The sequence below is a fragment of the Populus euphratica genome, unplaced genomic scaffold (assembly GCF_000495115.2).
Source record: "Populus euphratica unplaced genomic scaffold, PopEup_1.0 scaffold114.1, whole genome shotgun sequence".
In the NCBI taxonomy this organism is placed as follows: domain Eukaryota; kingdom Viridiplantae; phylum Streptophyta; class Magnoliopsida; order Malpighiales; family Salicaceae; genus Populus; species Populus euphratica.
This window is the reverse complement of record NW_011499905.1, coordinates 301,852-317,775: the sequence shown is the minus strand read 5'-3', so window position 1 is coordinate 317,775 and position 15,924 is coordinate 301,852. Positions and strand designations below refer to the sequence as shown.

General features: G+C 31.9%; 1 protein-coding gene across 1 annotated transcript in view; it reads right to left on the bottom strand.

Annotated features, from left to right (window-relative positions):
• Positions 1-15,312, bottom strand: part of LOC105133309 (probable cyclic nucleotide-gated ion channel 20, chloroplastic) — an 18,595-nt gene extending 3,283 nt beyond the window's left edge. The window contains exons 1-9 of the mRNA XM_011037249.1: positions 15,060-15,312; positions 12,226-12,748; positions 9,463-9,654; positions 8,836-8,934; positions 8,493-8,630; positions 6,845-7,090; positions 5,773-6,018; positions 4,533-4,678; positions 3,813-3,890 (exon numbers count right to left, since the gene is read on the bottom strand). Coding sequence (XP_011035551.1) covers positions 3,813-3,890; positions 4,533-4,678; positions 5,773-6,018; positions 6,845-7,090; positions 8,493-8,630; positions 8,836-8,934; positions 9,463-9,654; positions 12,226-12,732 — 1,652 coding nt within the window. The 5' untranslated portion in view covers positions 12,733-12,748; positions 15,060-15,312. The remainder of the gene's footprint in view (positions 1-3,812; positions 3,891-4,532; positions 4,679-5,772; positions 6,019-6,844; positions 7,091-8,492; positions 8,631-8,835; positions 8,935-9,462; positions 9,655-12,225; positions 12,749-15,059) is intronic.
• Positions 15,313-15,924: the final 612 nt, after the last annotated feature.

The following is a 15,924-nucleotide window of genomic DNA, read 5'->3' as shown; positions in this document are numbered from 1 at the left end:
TGAGGAATTAGTTTATGATCAACTTGAATCTACTTTAAGTAAAAATGAGTTAGATAAATCTGAAGATTTGCAAATCATTTATTCTTAGGAAGAAATCATAGATGAAAAACAAGTCGAAAATGTTGTTATGGATCTTTTGTCAAAAGTGATAACAAATTTTGCCGGGTTATTTATTACTTCGACGCTCCTGTACTTGGGAAAAGATATAAATCTTTTGGTCGTGTCAATATTCTACTTGCTTCAAGTGATTTAAGATTAAACAATTTCTCTTGATGGAATTTGATATGAAAACATAAAGGAAAAACTTCTTATATCATAGGCATACAGCTTTAAAGAGACAAATCCCGATGGACATTAGAAGTGTCTTAATAAGCCTTCATCAAAAAAGTTTTAGAGAAATTTCATATGAAAGTTTTAGAGAGAAATCTTAATAAGGTTATTGTCAAAGGTGACATGTTTAGATTGAATCAAATCCAAGAAATGATATGGAGACGGAACAAATATAGTACATTTCATATGCTTTTGCAATTAGAAGTTTAATGCATGTTAAGTTTGCATAAGACCTAACATTACATATGTAGTTGGAATGTTGGGCAAACATCAAAGTAACCCAAGTTGGGATCATTAGAAAGCTAAAAAAAAGTCATGTAATACTTTCTAGAGACCAAGGACTACAAACTTATATATAAGTGATTTGATCATCTAGAAGTGATTGGATATTCAAATTTTAACTTTGTTGGCTACCTAGACTTAAGAAAGTCGACATTAGGATGTCTTCTTATTAATAGGAGGGGTCATTTCTTAGAGAAGTGCAAAATAATATTTGGTTGTTACTTCTATCACTAAGGCAGAGTTTGTATCATGCTTTAAAATGGCATCACAAGCTATATGGTGTAGAAGTTTTATTTTGAGGCTTAAAGTTGTTAAAACAATTCCCAAGCCATTGAAGATTTATTACATAGTTCTGCTGTAGTGTTTTTGACCAAGAATAATAAAAGCAGAAGTCATAGCGAGCACATCGACATTGAGTATCTAGCTATTCGAAAACATGTCAAAGTAAACAAAATGGTTATTGAACACATCAATACTAGATTGATGATTGCTAATCTATTAACAAAAAATTTTATCACATACTTCTTATAAGAGACATGTCAAGCATACAAGACTCAGTTCTATTATGTAGTTTTTGTACAATTGAGATACTTTGTCTTTGTATCGTATCTTATCAATTTAAAAATCTCCATTACTTTTATATTTATATTCTCTTATTTGGCTACGCATGAAGTTTAGAGAATAAGAATGCTTATTTGAATATTATTTGTGACTCTGAATGAATATTTGAAAGTTCAGTTATAAAGATACGTACAATATATGGTTTTCATTCAAAAAAGAGTTGCATTGTAATACATGAAATTGTAATGCATGGAAGGTAACGCTTGCTCCAAAGATTTATCGTTACAATTCATTCAATTTAAACTCTTTTGCTTGGATACAAAAGACATTGTATCCATGGAAGAATTTTAAGGATATACCAACATTAAATCAATACATATTAAATGTTGAATGAGCCAAGTTGAAGAATGTTAGTTACATTTTAATTTTAAATGAAAATGTTATTTTTATGGTCCATTTTTCATTTCATATTTAGATAATAAAATAGATGGGGGCTCGCACCACGCTATAGGGCTTTATTATCTTTTTTTCATCAAAATATATGTTGAGGTGTCGTAAGCATATTTTAAAGAAAGAAGAAAAATCTACTACTCGGGTTATAACATTGACTGATCAAATAATCTGGTTTTATTTTAATTAGATAAAAAATAAACAAAAATAAAAAAAAAACGACATGATAACCTAGGAAAAAACTTTTTTCCAATAGGATGGAATAATGAAATTAGATTAAAAAAAAAGGGAAAAAATTAACTTGAATCAATCTGAATTGGCATGATAAATATGTAACTTGAATAATAAAATGTAATTCAACTCGGGTCAATCTACCAAATCCACGGCTTAGGTCTTAGACAGAGATCCCAATAGAAAAAAAAAACAAGAAAAAAAACCATAAAGTCATCTTTATATATATATATTATATATATATATATATAAAACACTAATGTCAAGCGATGAAATAGAAAAAGAAACAAGTAAAAAAAATATATCAATTCGCATTAACTTTTTAAATTTATAACTTGAGTCATTAGACCAAAAGCATCATACATAGAAAAACCATAAAGCTTAATCCACAACAAATCAAACGTTGAAGTGTTAAATTAAAAAAACAAATCAATCATGCAAAAAGATCCTAAACAAAAAATAACAAATAAAAAAATCAAGATAAAAATCGAAATAAAAAACAAATTAAAGGGCAACTAAATTTTTTTTTTTGAAGGGTGATATTAAAAAGAAAAATAATTATGAAAAAAGGACAAGGAAAACCAAAGGAATGAAGACCAAACTGAAAAAAATATATACAATAAATTTGGATTGAATGATGAAATTAAAAACCAATAAAAATTGTACAAAAAGGTCAAAAAAATAGAAATCAAAAGACTAATGACCAAATTGAAAAAAAAAAAAGAAGAAGTAATATTTCATAAATTGAAATAGAAGGATAAAATTAAAAATGAATAAATCTTTTACATAAAGATCAAGAAAAAAAATTAAAAAAAAAGATTTAAGTTGAAATATTAATAACGAAAAGGACAACTCTAAAAATTTTCAAAGGAAAAGAGAAAAGAAGAAAAAAAATAAAAAAATCTCCCTAGTCATCTTATCATTTTACTATATTTTAAAAAGTAAGACAAAAAAACCCTTATATACTAGCTTCAAAAATTGTCTTCAAGGGCAATGTAATCATCTTATTATGCTTTTAAAAAAAAAATTACACTATTGTAATGAATAGTGAAATGTATATATATGTGCATAGTGAAAATCCCTTTAGCTTTAGCTTCTTCTTTTTTTGTATAAATAAATTCTATTAACCATCTTAGTTATTTTTCCTGAAAGGTTGTGGAGTGAAAAGTTGTATAATTTCCATTAGTTATAAAACACATTTTCTTTTGATGAGAAAAGAAGCCTTCAAAAAATATAACACATGAATTTTTTTTTCACATAAAAAAAGGATCTTTGTTCTAACAAAAAAAAATTATGTGATCTTTTCTTCAAATTGAATGGATTAAGATCTTGAATGGACTAGACAAGGATTTACCAATATCTTTTCAATAGTTTAATATTTGTACTACCTAATAATTAATGATATTGCTAACAAGTTTCACTCATTATGCACTTTCAACCGTATAACCTTACAACCCACAAGTGGATGATCAAATCTAAGAGTCAATCCATGAAAAAGAGCTCATCAACTCAAGGTACCTAGTTAATTGCATACTTATATGCGGGTTAGAAAATGAAAGTGATAGTATTCGAACTAGGGATGTCATCTTCTCCTAGTTAACTCCTTATCACTTGACTATTGATAGTTAAGTTATTAACTCGCAAAATCGCATGAAATTTCAACACTAATCCCTCAAGTCAAGAATATATGATAGAAGTGTGTTAATGTTATGGAGAGATGGAGAGAGGATTACAAAAAAAGAAAAAAAGACATATAGAGAGAGAAAGAGAGATGGGAAGTTAAAATTAATAGTGAAAATATATTGAATTGCATGAAATTTCAACACTAATCCTTCAAGTTAAGAATATATGATAGAAGTGTGTTAGTGTTATGGAGAGATGGAGAGAGGATTACAAAAAAAGAAAAAAAGACATATAGAGAGAGAAAAAGAGATGGGAAGTTAAAATTAATAGCACACCTTCTTAGTTCTATCGGCAAGTGTCGATGTCTCATCCATTGATCAACATCACGTTGCCTTAGTGACATTTCTACCCTCCTAGAAGAGAGAACAATAAATATTTGTCAAGTAATGATTAGTCAAACAAATGAAATTCTAGTGTACTTGCACATAACAAATTAGGAATCAAAAACTAAATGGTTAAACATGAATTGCATCATAATGGCACCATATCAAAAGTTACAAACATGTTTACAACATTTTCTTCTGAAGGTGCAATCATAATATCCTTCTGATCTCATTTCTCACGTATCACTTTCATCTTCAGAGATCTAAATTAAAATATTGAACTCACATTCATGAAGATTAACTGTGTTGAGTACCAAATTGGTGTATTCTTTAATTGATTCAACAACTGAACTTGATGTGATGTGATATCAAAGAGTAGCCTACTAGAATACGTTATTGAAAAAACATGGAGGACTGCAAGTACTTACGAGTATATTCTTCCTCACTAAAAGCACCATTTAACATACCTATTCTATTTTGACCGAGACCATCCATGCTTGCAAAAAAGAACACTATTGAAATGGATTTATAAGAATAAAGATTTGACCAACAAACATTCAACCCCCCTCCCTTGAAGAATAAAAAAAATAAAATAAAAAATCACATCCCATACATCCTAACAAAGGGCAATTGCAAGATATTTAAGAAGAAAATTTCAACAATAAATCATACCTCCTACCGAGAGCCTGAAGAAAGTTTTGCATATTTCCTATGAGAAAAGCAAAGAGCAAGAGACCGATTCCAATTATCGCCATGGTAAAGAGGATTTCCACTGAGTTATAACTCGGTATTTGGTTTCCAGCAAGAGTGCTAATTTGCTTCACAAAATAATCAGAAAATATAGGATTGTGCTAACAAGAAATATAGAGAGCACTAGATTAATTATAAGCTGCGGGTTGAACTAAAAAAAGAATATCCAAGCTACAATGATTTTTTTGACATTATCATTAAACATAATCCAACAAGTCAAATTTATAAACTCGTGACTTGAGTCCATGCTAGGTCTAGGCTTCCAATTATATCATGTAGGAGTTGCAACCCGGTTAATTTGACAGATTCAAAGATAAAACAAAAAAAATCAAAAGACAAAAAAATAACGTAAAAATAAAAGCCACACACATGAGTTTAAAAGCAACCTGAACAACTAGTAAAAAAAGGTTTTACTTTTAAAAAAAATTAAAGCTAAATTTTTTTTTAACATTGAAATGATAATATATACTATCGATTTCGGTCAACCCGGATTAATCCATCAAACCCATGACCTGGATTGTGGATTTTAATAGGTTCAATAACATTTTATCTTTTTTTAAAAAAAAATAAAGTAATGGGCTTTCCATGATTTTTAGGAGGTGTGAGTTTTGCTAGGAACATAGGCCATGATAAAAAAGCACATTCACCAATCTTGCCAACAAGATTCTGTTGTTGCAGCCATGAACTTCATTTTTTTATGATTTAAAGATGACAGTGACTGGATGATTGTGGAATCGAATTAAGAGTGGAATACTAAACAACCCAAATTCAGTAAAATTGAACCAGATGAACAATTAGCAAGTCAACCATTAAAACTATGATCCAATGGAAAATATTAACTAGATAAAATCAAAGGAAAGTTTTCTGCAGTGATACAGAAATTCTGTACAACATTAAAAGCCACAGTTAGATTAGGTTTGGTAATAAGTGCACCAAAGTGATCAATTACCCATCAAACAAAAAATGGACAATGGCTAAGTTATTACCTAAGAATAAAACCATGACGATTAAAGACAATATTCTTAGAAGCAATACCATCTTGGTAAACACAACTTCAAGTGGCAAGTTTGCACGCCTTACTTTTGAGAAAATTTCCAGTTAACTAATAATAGATAGAAGAAAATCAAAGAACAGTGTACAAAAGATGCCATTGATTACATACCTGGATTCCCCAAACTAATGAATATATGTATCTGATGATGATATTCTCCCCAGTGAGATTGACTGCATGGGCAAAGATTCCATAACCATCCAACGTAAAACAAGCACTGGCATTAGCATTTTCTTTCCAGTTATCCCAGCTTGTATCAGACCCATGTTTCTCGTGTCCACCACTATCTATAAACTTCATGCAGTCATTTTTATAACTAGAATTACCGCAGGCATGATGAAGACATTGAATTAACCTCTGTTAAAAGAGTAGGAGAATCGTTTGAGTACCATCACTGATACATTGTAATATGAAAATAGTTGTAGAATTCTCTTAATTAACAAAAAGGAGAAAGCAAGCAATATGCCAAAGAAAGCAAACTAAGCATCCCATGCCAGGCTAATACAAGAAGACAGCAAACGAACCATGCCAGGACAACATACGAAGATAAAATAAGTGCCATACAAGTAAACCAAAAAATAACTAGGAGTTTGTTTTATTGACTTTGAGAGCACAAATACTGCTCAATAGCTAAACCTTCCATGTAGGAATTTTAAGAAATTCAGTCATTAAATAATTGCACACCAAAACATGCTGATATATAGGAAGGATATATGCAGATGAGTAAAGATACGTGATAGAAAATGTATGAAACAAGTCTTAAAATCATTATAAAAATAGACTTCAAATCTGAGCAATGACAGCAGCATGAGAAACTTGGAAGGAATGATGCTCAGGTCTTGATTTTGAAACTAGTTTAATATACTTTATTTGAAAACAATTATGATTTCATTATATTATAATTCAAATAAAAAACAGAACGATGAATTATTTCATTGCTTCAGAGGTTACAAACTTGAGATTGCATTATGACTTCACTTCTTTAATAGGAAAGGGTGAAACTAGTGAAAAAAAGTATCATTAACAGTTCATCCACTCTATGTATCTCTAATAATGAAATCTGGAATAGTAACAATATTTATAAAAGTTTTTGGATATTCAAATGGCAAGAAAAATGTAGAAAAAGAAAAAGAAAAAAAGAAGCTCTGCCAGCATATTTAAACACATAATGACTTCTACTCACCTGCAAGCCAAAGAGATACCAACACAATCCAATGATATGGCCAGACAACACAAAGGTGAAAAGATTTATAAAGAAGTTTGCCAAAGCCGTCTCAAATATGAAGCCATTTGGACCAATGAGAAGAGGAATAAACCTAAACAACCTTGGAATGTACTGGACAAGAATCACTGCCTGTAAAATATTCTTGGCATAGTTTGCTCCAAAGGAATCCAATCCTTTTGGTAGGAGTAGTAAAAACAAAGTGATCTGCACATGATTACCAAGAATATGGTATCAGATGCAGGTTTAATATTTATGTTAGACACAAATAATCAAATAATAGAAAGATTACAAATTATATTAGACACAATTATCCAAATACTAGAAGATTACAGTTTATATTCCAAGCAATCACAAGTTATTTCATTTTCAGCATGTGACAAGAAATTCAGAATAATTAAAACTTCCATCTATCTCCAGCTAGTCACTCTAGTTAACTGTAATTGTAAAGCAAAGGCTCACTGAACAAGGATTGCATGTTTCTTTGGAGGTATCCTATATTTGTTGCTGTTGTTTGGTAAATGGAATGGGGAGGACTTTAAGGATCTTTTCCTTTCAATTTAAAGCAACTGAGGCGAGGTAGGATAACTTTTGGCCTATGTACGGTGTACTGCTACAAAGGCAGAAGGGTCGCGTCAAGTGTAGAAACTCTCTTCACATAAATCTTCTAACCTTTTTCTTGTTAATTGCCAGTTAACTACGAATGCTTTCCTTAAATAATTACTTTAAAGTTTGTCTAGTTCTACTCAAAACACTAGAAGTTTATCAATAATGCAAACCATTTTCAAAGTAATTTCTTTCTATTCACATACAACAACGACGATGACGAAAACAAAGCCTCAACCCAAACTAGTTGGGCAATATTGATCCATCTTGCACCATTCCTCACGATCATATTGCCTTCTGTTCATTTTAAATTCATTAATTTACTTATCCTGATTTAACTTTCTGAAGAGAGATAGATATTTGTTCTTTTTTTTATCAGGGATGTAAATGCACATTGAGTAACACTATGGATAGTCACTTTGAAAGTGATTGTCCACATGCTCTTCAAATCTCAATCTTGGCAAGATAGACGCACATATCTCCATTTGTGGAACCTGAGATGCATATATATGACTGACAATGAGATTTGGAGAGTGTTCGGAAAATCACTGTCATGGCATTGCTCATGACATATTAGAGGCTGCAGCACTGGACACTTCACTTTTGTTGATTCATTATCTACCCCTACCATTTTCAGGTTCTTGCAAGACTTGATTTCCAATTGTGGACATTATTTATCCTCCACATATCATGCAATCAGATTCAGACTTGCTTGAACTAACTTGGGTATAAGGCCCAGAGACATCCTTGTGCTCACCAGGATTGAAATTACATAATGACATGTAATTAATTTTCACATCCTCAGCTAGGTTCAGAACACTGATAATTGGATAACTAACTATTCAAACATAAGAATATAGATGCAACATGTAGATTTTTAAGCAAATTTCTGAAGGTGGATAGTTACAATGCCTTAACAGCCTTTTCTTTTAAGAACCTCTCACAACAGACTCGACACCAATCCCAGAAGAAGGATATGCTAGACAAAGAATGAATAACATACCTGTGGAAGTGGTAATACCACAAATAAGTCAATAAAAAAACATCCTCGGAGATAGTGCTTAGCAATTTTCTTTGGATGGTCAACTAATTCTCCAGCGCCAACCACTCTAGATTCAGGAGCTACATAAGCTAACCTAAACTGCAGAAAATAAATGAAGAGAATATCAATGGATTAATTAGCTAGTTAAAACAGTTTTTGTACATGGTCAAAGCTGGGTTTTACAATATCTCAAGACAAAGGCACTGGAATTTGACAATCATACTGAACTAATTAGAAGAACACAAATACAAGCTCATCATTTTTATTAGGAGTTTTTTTCTCCTAATAAAACCCAGCTTTGTACCTGAAGAAGTATGTTCAGTAAGAAGATGGCATCAGTCAAGCACCTTAAAAACACAACTGCTTTAGTCATTCCCCAATTAATAACTATGCACTTTTCTTCCTGCACCCAGACAAGAAAATCATGTCAAACCAAAAACAATACAGCATGAAGTAATGAACAGAGGAGAATATTATATAAAGTGCCTCAATAACAAAGCATTGAACCTAAAAACAGATAAAGTGTCTAAACAATAACAGCAGCTTTGAGCATTATTATGAGAGTTCGCCCTGACCAGTATGTGTGGAATGTGGGAGTTCTATATAATCCACATGAAATCACAAGCAGCAAAAAGACCTTATCATGGAACCTCTCAGCAATAGAATATCCACGATTAGAACACAGTCAATTAAAAGCCCTAAAACATCGAATCTGAATGCAAAACTCAATAGGATGTGAAGAAAAATCTCATATCCTTGCAGGAAAAAAGAAATTCAAAAAAAAATATCTGCATAATACATTGCACAAACCTGCATAAAAGTTACTAAAACCATGATTACTGAGCTATATGTAAATGCACAATCCAATAACTTCACAATTTTAATGCAACTCCAATTATAAATTCTGGAAATATAAACAAATCAACAACACCTGTTTCACCGACAGCAAGATGAAAAACAAGGGGTCAACAAAAATTGCCCCCAAGCAAGAAAGGACAAAAAATTTGTTCCACTCCTGAACAACTTTAGTATGAGGATTCATAACTCCAGGAATATACAAGTTTATAGCATTATTGAATCTCCTTGCCCAACCTTTAGCATCTCCAGAGAGAACACTATGAAACTGCAAGAAGCACAAAAAGTTGAATGAACACATTGAAGAAGGCCCACAAAATTATCATAATTCGTAATAACAAAGATATGGCAGCAATAATTATAAATAAAGCAATGATCGAGTAAAGGTTCAACGGACTGTAATATTACAAATGAGAATATAAGCCCATTCACAGGATACTGGATACGGTTTCCTACTTTTAAAATTAGAAAAGATAAACAATTCTCAGGCAGTTGGAATGTTTTTTTTTTTTTTGTCTGGTACATATCGTTGATTATATTTTTACTTGAGCTCATGTCACTATGGAAAAATGAGAGTAAAGAGTGTGCACAGCGTTTTTCACCCATGCTTTCTCCCACAAGGAAAACAGTCAAACACTGCTTCTTGATCTTGTCTGAAGCCAACTAACCCCTCCATAAAGTCCTTACAAACCAACTTGAAAAAAAATGGTTTGTCTAGTTTACCAAGTTAACAATGGCATAAGAAATTTACTAAATAAAAACAAATCAAATTAGGGACTTTAGAGATGAAAACCAATGATCAAATTTTGTCAATGCACCAATCCATCATCTTCACCATATGCATATAAGCTGTCAAAATCCCTTTTTTTTTTAAAAAAAAAAAAAAAACCGATTCTCTTAACCAATTATCATATTAGGTCCTCAAAAACATAATGAATCTACAACATTGAAAAGTCAAAAAATGAACTAGTTTTTCTTCTTCCTCCAAATTCCTTCAACTTGAACACCAATTTTCCCCTACCATCATGTTGTAGTCCTCAAAACCAACAAACAGAGTGTCAAGATCCAACCTTGAGCTTTTATGAGTTCTTCCGTTGGAGAATTTAACTGATTACTAGTGAGAGTTTTGCAAACGATCAATGAAAGTGAGCATTCCAAAAGAAATTAAGAATTTAACAGGTTCCATAACAGTAGGCTATATCAACAAAAGAACACTAACAAAAGAATTTAAGATGATCATAAAGATAAAATATTTCAATTCCAATATCAAAAAGAGAATACGAAACTCAAAGCCCCAACTCCCTGACCAACAAACCATGTCCCATGTGAATCATCATTAATAGTTTCATTAACAGTTATGAGGTTCAGTACCCAGAAAGCATACGCAACCAGAGCCCACAAAAGTCCCTGCCCTCAAATAAATACACATATATTACTCCTACAACCAATACCTAACTATACAAACTAAAAGACACTCTTCAATATAACATTTTTTTTTTTCAATTGGATGGTTCAAAATAAGAGGAAACCGAGACACAATATCTGATGACATGCAACACTTTCTGACCATAAAGAATAACACCAACACTCCTTTGATCTTTACAGCCTCTATTACCACCACAAACATACTGCAGACAAAACTAGCACCACCTTTTCCTTCATGAAGACATCAAAACATTTATCATAATCCCTTTCCTCAAATGCCGCTCTATCATCACCAACAAGAACAGCATCAAGAGTCCAGACCAGTCACCATAATTACAACTTGTATTTCGACTTGTGAGATTCATCACGTCATGAATTCAAAATATTTCATCTTTTCACCAAGTACAACCAGTTTGCGATAGCATGTCAATGAAATGAGAAGTCATTTGCAAGATTTTTATGCTTTATCCTATTGAGCAACTACTTGTCACTTTCAAGAACAATGTACTTGTGCTTTTTCAAAAGCAAAATATTGTACTAAGATTATCAAAAAATTCCAGTCATATTGGATGAGCATAGTGAATTTTTTATGGATTAATGGTTCACTCTATCTTTATATAATAGGGTAATTCTCCAATTTGTCCTGGTATATCAAATTGAGTCAATTTTATCCTTGAAAATACATTAAATTTCTAATCTATTTTTTTGGCAAGTTTTTCAGACTAAACCATTGGAATTAATCACATGATCTGCACATGAAAGTCTTCTTGTAAGGGAATTTTGGAAATAAAAAATAATCATAAGCAAACTACGTGAATAATTTTGATAGTTGGCCTAAAAATCTTGTTAGAAGGATATATTAGAAACTTAATGTATATTCAAGTATTAAATAGACTCAATTAGAGATATAAGGATAAATTGTAGAATTTCTTTATTATACAAGGACAATTTGAGTGATTAATCCAGTTTTTAAATGCACAAAAAACTCCACTTCTATAAATAAAGCTAGCAAGCGCAGAAATAAAATTCATTTAAATGTTTCAGTACCCCCATTATTACGGTAGAAAGGTCCACAAAAATATTACTAGGGTGTTCCAATCTCAGAAAATGAGCAATCAACTATGTTGATGAGCTATACTGACTAGGTCAATAATAACAGAGATCATCATGAAACCAAACTAGTGATGAGGAAAATCGTGGATACATGATAAAAATATCCAACCAAAGTAACCAAGTAAAAGTATTTTTCACAAAATAGGCACTTAAAGCTGAAGTCTAAATCCTGAATCCAAAGAGAAACTGGTTCCCCATGTTCATAGAATTGAGGGCAAAATGTAGCAGCAGTAAAAATCCAGAATAACATGGCAGAAATTCCAGGAGTTATAAGGTTTTTCATATTAGAACAAAATCATACCTTGGAATCAAATATACTAGAAGTTTTTGCATGTCTTTTCTGTGAAGCTGGAGAATGGTAATACAATGGGCATGTTGTGCAGTAAGGATCATTGCACATGCCTAGTTGCCCAGACCTCATTAAATGGGCATTTGTAGCAGTATAGTTGTCATCCCAGTCATTCTTATCCCTTCCATTAAGAGATGGATATTTTTCTGGCTTGGAATCCACCTTTTTGCGAGTTGTTACACCATGTTTTGCCAGAAACAAGTTTTCAGTGTTGCGGTTGATATATAATGGACCGCTCATCTGTACCAGTGGAGCTTTTCTTGCACTACGCAGTGGACCAGTAAAGCCAACAATGTTGGTTTCAGAACCATAGGACTCCATGGAATCCAAAGGAATGGAAGTTGATGCACTTCGAGTCCTGGAAAGAAATGGCTGAAATCGAGAATCCACATTTTCATCCACTGACTTTGGATGTGTGTCTGACAGCATTGGAATATCATCTTTGTTGTGGTTAGCCATTTCTTATTAACAGGACCTACACAAGGAACAGAAAATGAAGTCAATATTCAATACACATAAATGCGTGTGTAATTACAAAATGAAAATTCAATGAAGAATCACACTAAATTATTTTGATTAACAAGAACGGGTACCCAAAATGTGGGAGAAGAAAAGTCAGAAATGCAGGTGAAACATCAATTGGTCCAATGATAGCAATGATTCAAAAAATGCATAAAAACAACTCATTCAGGCCCAATACATTACAGCAGAAGAATTCTAGTTAGCTTAGTTCCCATGCTTATAACCTTTAATGCTCACTGAATTCAAGCTCAAACGGATACAATTAAGCAATCTAGTACTGACCAGATTTCAGTGGTTCTAGCTGCTAGTACTTGATGGATCAAAGACTGCCAACGGAATCTACATCTTAATGCAAATGTTAGCACTTTCTGTACTTAATGATTTATACCGGCTAGCAACCTATCTTAAGACAGTGTTTGGTTACTGTTTTAAAACAAAAATAAATGTATTTAGTTGACAAGATAGAGATAAAGACATGAAATAAAATATTTCTTGTAACAATTTTGGAGAGAATTTTTGTACCGGAGATACAAAGAGGACATATCTTCCAAAACAATATTTTTTATTTTTTATTTTTAAAATATCATCGTAAAAAACTCTCAATTTCAAAATTGTTTAACTAAGACATGTATGAATAAAAGTTATTATTATTGTAATTTTAAAACTTAACTTAAGGGTTGATATGGAGCAAAGCTCTAGTCATGAGTTGGGAGGGTCAGCCCAGGTTGACCTGAGTCAATGTAAGGATAAAAGTAATTATTACCAAAGTTTAAAACCCAACTCAAAAAACGACCCGAGGCAACGCCAAAGTCATGAGTTGAGAGGGTCAACTCGGGTTGACTTGAGTCAATGTATGAATAAAAATATTATTATCATAGTTTTATAACTCGATTTGGAGGTTAACCCGAGATAAGGTCCAAGTCAAAGGTCAGGAGGGTCAACCTGAGTTAACACGAGTCAACGCAAAATTAAAAGTGATTATCATCAAAGTTTTAAAATTTGACTCAAGGGTTGACCCGAGACAAGGTCGAGTCATAGGTCGCTAGAGTCAACCAAGGTTAACTTGGGTTAACATGTGAGTAAAAATAATTATCATTATAGTTTTAAAACTTAACTCAGGGGTTAAGCTGGGTCACAGGTCTCAAAGGTCAACCTGGAATGACCTGATTCAATGTATCAATAAAAATAATTATTATTATTATTTTAAAACTCAAATCAAGAGTTAGCCCAAGACAAGGCTTAGATCATGAGCCATGAGAATCAACCCGGGTTGACCCAAAAAAAAATTTTAAAAATATTTGAAGCACCCATATTTTGGCAAAAAAAAAAATTAAAAAACAAATCAACGGGTTTTTGATTCATGTTTAATCTCAAATCATGGGTCGACCTGAGTTTTTAACTAGATCCTTCCACTATTTTTTTTAAACCTCAACCAATTCAGGTTTTGGTAAACCTGTAAGGCAATCTAATTTATATTTTATTTTATCTTATTTACTATAATCAAAACAATCACTTTATTTTATACTTCAGTGTCAAATATAATTTTACCTTCATCTCTTTTTTTTTTATTTCTTTGTCTCTCTTATCTCCATCTTTTCTATCTTGTACAATAACCCGTCACTACCTAAGAAAACACTTTCAGCAATCGAGCCATTCAGTGATTATTTTTGTTCACAAATGTGTTCTGAACAAGCCATATTAATCTCATTATAATGGCCAACCTTATTGAGTAATTTTATACTCTCATTAAGTCACTCAATCTTGAATCAACCTAGTGACAATCCTAATGATAATCTGCAGCTAATTACCCCTCAAATCCTGATTCACCAAGCATTTTACACAGATAGCTGATTCAATGTTGTGGAAAAACATCATTAGCCAAAAGAATTTCTAGCATACTGTCTTTAGTTCTTACCCATAAGACCAAGGAGTGGTGAGCTTACAACTCAAAGATCCCAGTTGAATATGGTTTCTGTTTGGAAGTGTGATTATAAAACACGCGTTCCCAAACGTTCTCAGAAAAGCATAACGCTTAATAAATTTATTAGCTAGCTTTACACATTGGTGTTTTTTGATAAACAGCTCATAACAAGAACAAGAATACCCAAAATTGACTTTGAAGAAGCAAAATCAACAACTTTGATACAGAGTCATTCAAGAACAGCAAAGGGTTATAGTAACTTTTACGTTAAATTATTGAAACCCAGTTAAAAACTAAGTGGATAAAAACGAAAAAGAAAAAAGAGGTTAAAAAAGACACAAACCTGCTGCTACTTGAAGCAAAGAAACCCACCAACTCTACACACTTCCAAACAGCATCATCTGCTATTAGTAAAGGAATGCAAGCTTGAGAGAGCAGTACAGAAAGAAAGAAGGAAGGAGTGCTTGCCCCGAGACTTTAATAAGAGAGTGAAGACTTAAAAGTCAGTCACTTGCCTGGTGCCGTGTCAAAGGCGGAGGAGATGACTGTTGGCCCAATTACTGCCACGAAAATACAGAGAAGAATTTAGTGTACTCTCCCGCCTTGACATGGCGACCTTTTGCCTCCTCTTCCAACAAAATAAGAAAGGGTGCTGTTTAATTGGTTAGGCTTATTAGTATAAACTTTAGGTATATTAAAAATTTATATTATTGTTAATTTTATGTTAAAGAGATTAGTTGAAATATATATATATAAATTGATTTGGATATTTATATTAATTAAAAAATAATAATTAATTTTGAAAGGTAGTTTAATTTGCTAAATCTTAAAAAAAATTTAATAATCATAAATTTAAATTCTCTGTAGATTATTAAAAATTTATATATTACTTTTATAATATATAAGATTAGTTAAGATATATAATAAATTATTCAGACATATATATTAATAAAAAAAATAATAATTATAAATGAGAAGCCTTATTTTTAGTTGACTCTTTCAATAAATAATAATAATCGTCCACGGTGGCCGGTCCTACATTCTCCAAGTCAAGCGTGCTCCACGGGAGGGTTACCTTTCCCTCATTAGTCATTATTGCCCCGAATACTATATCGGAGGAAGGTGTGATGCTGGTTAGGTTTTTTTCTTTTAATGTTAAAACAAATGCTAGGTGTTGTTAGTGGTTTTTTCTTAAAAAAAAAATAAGA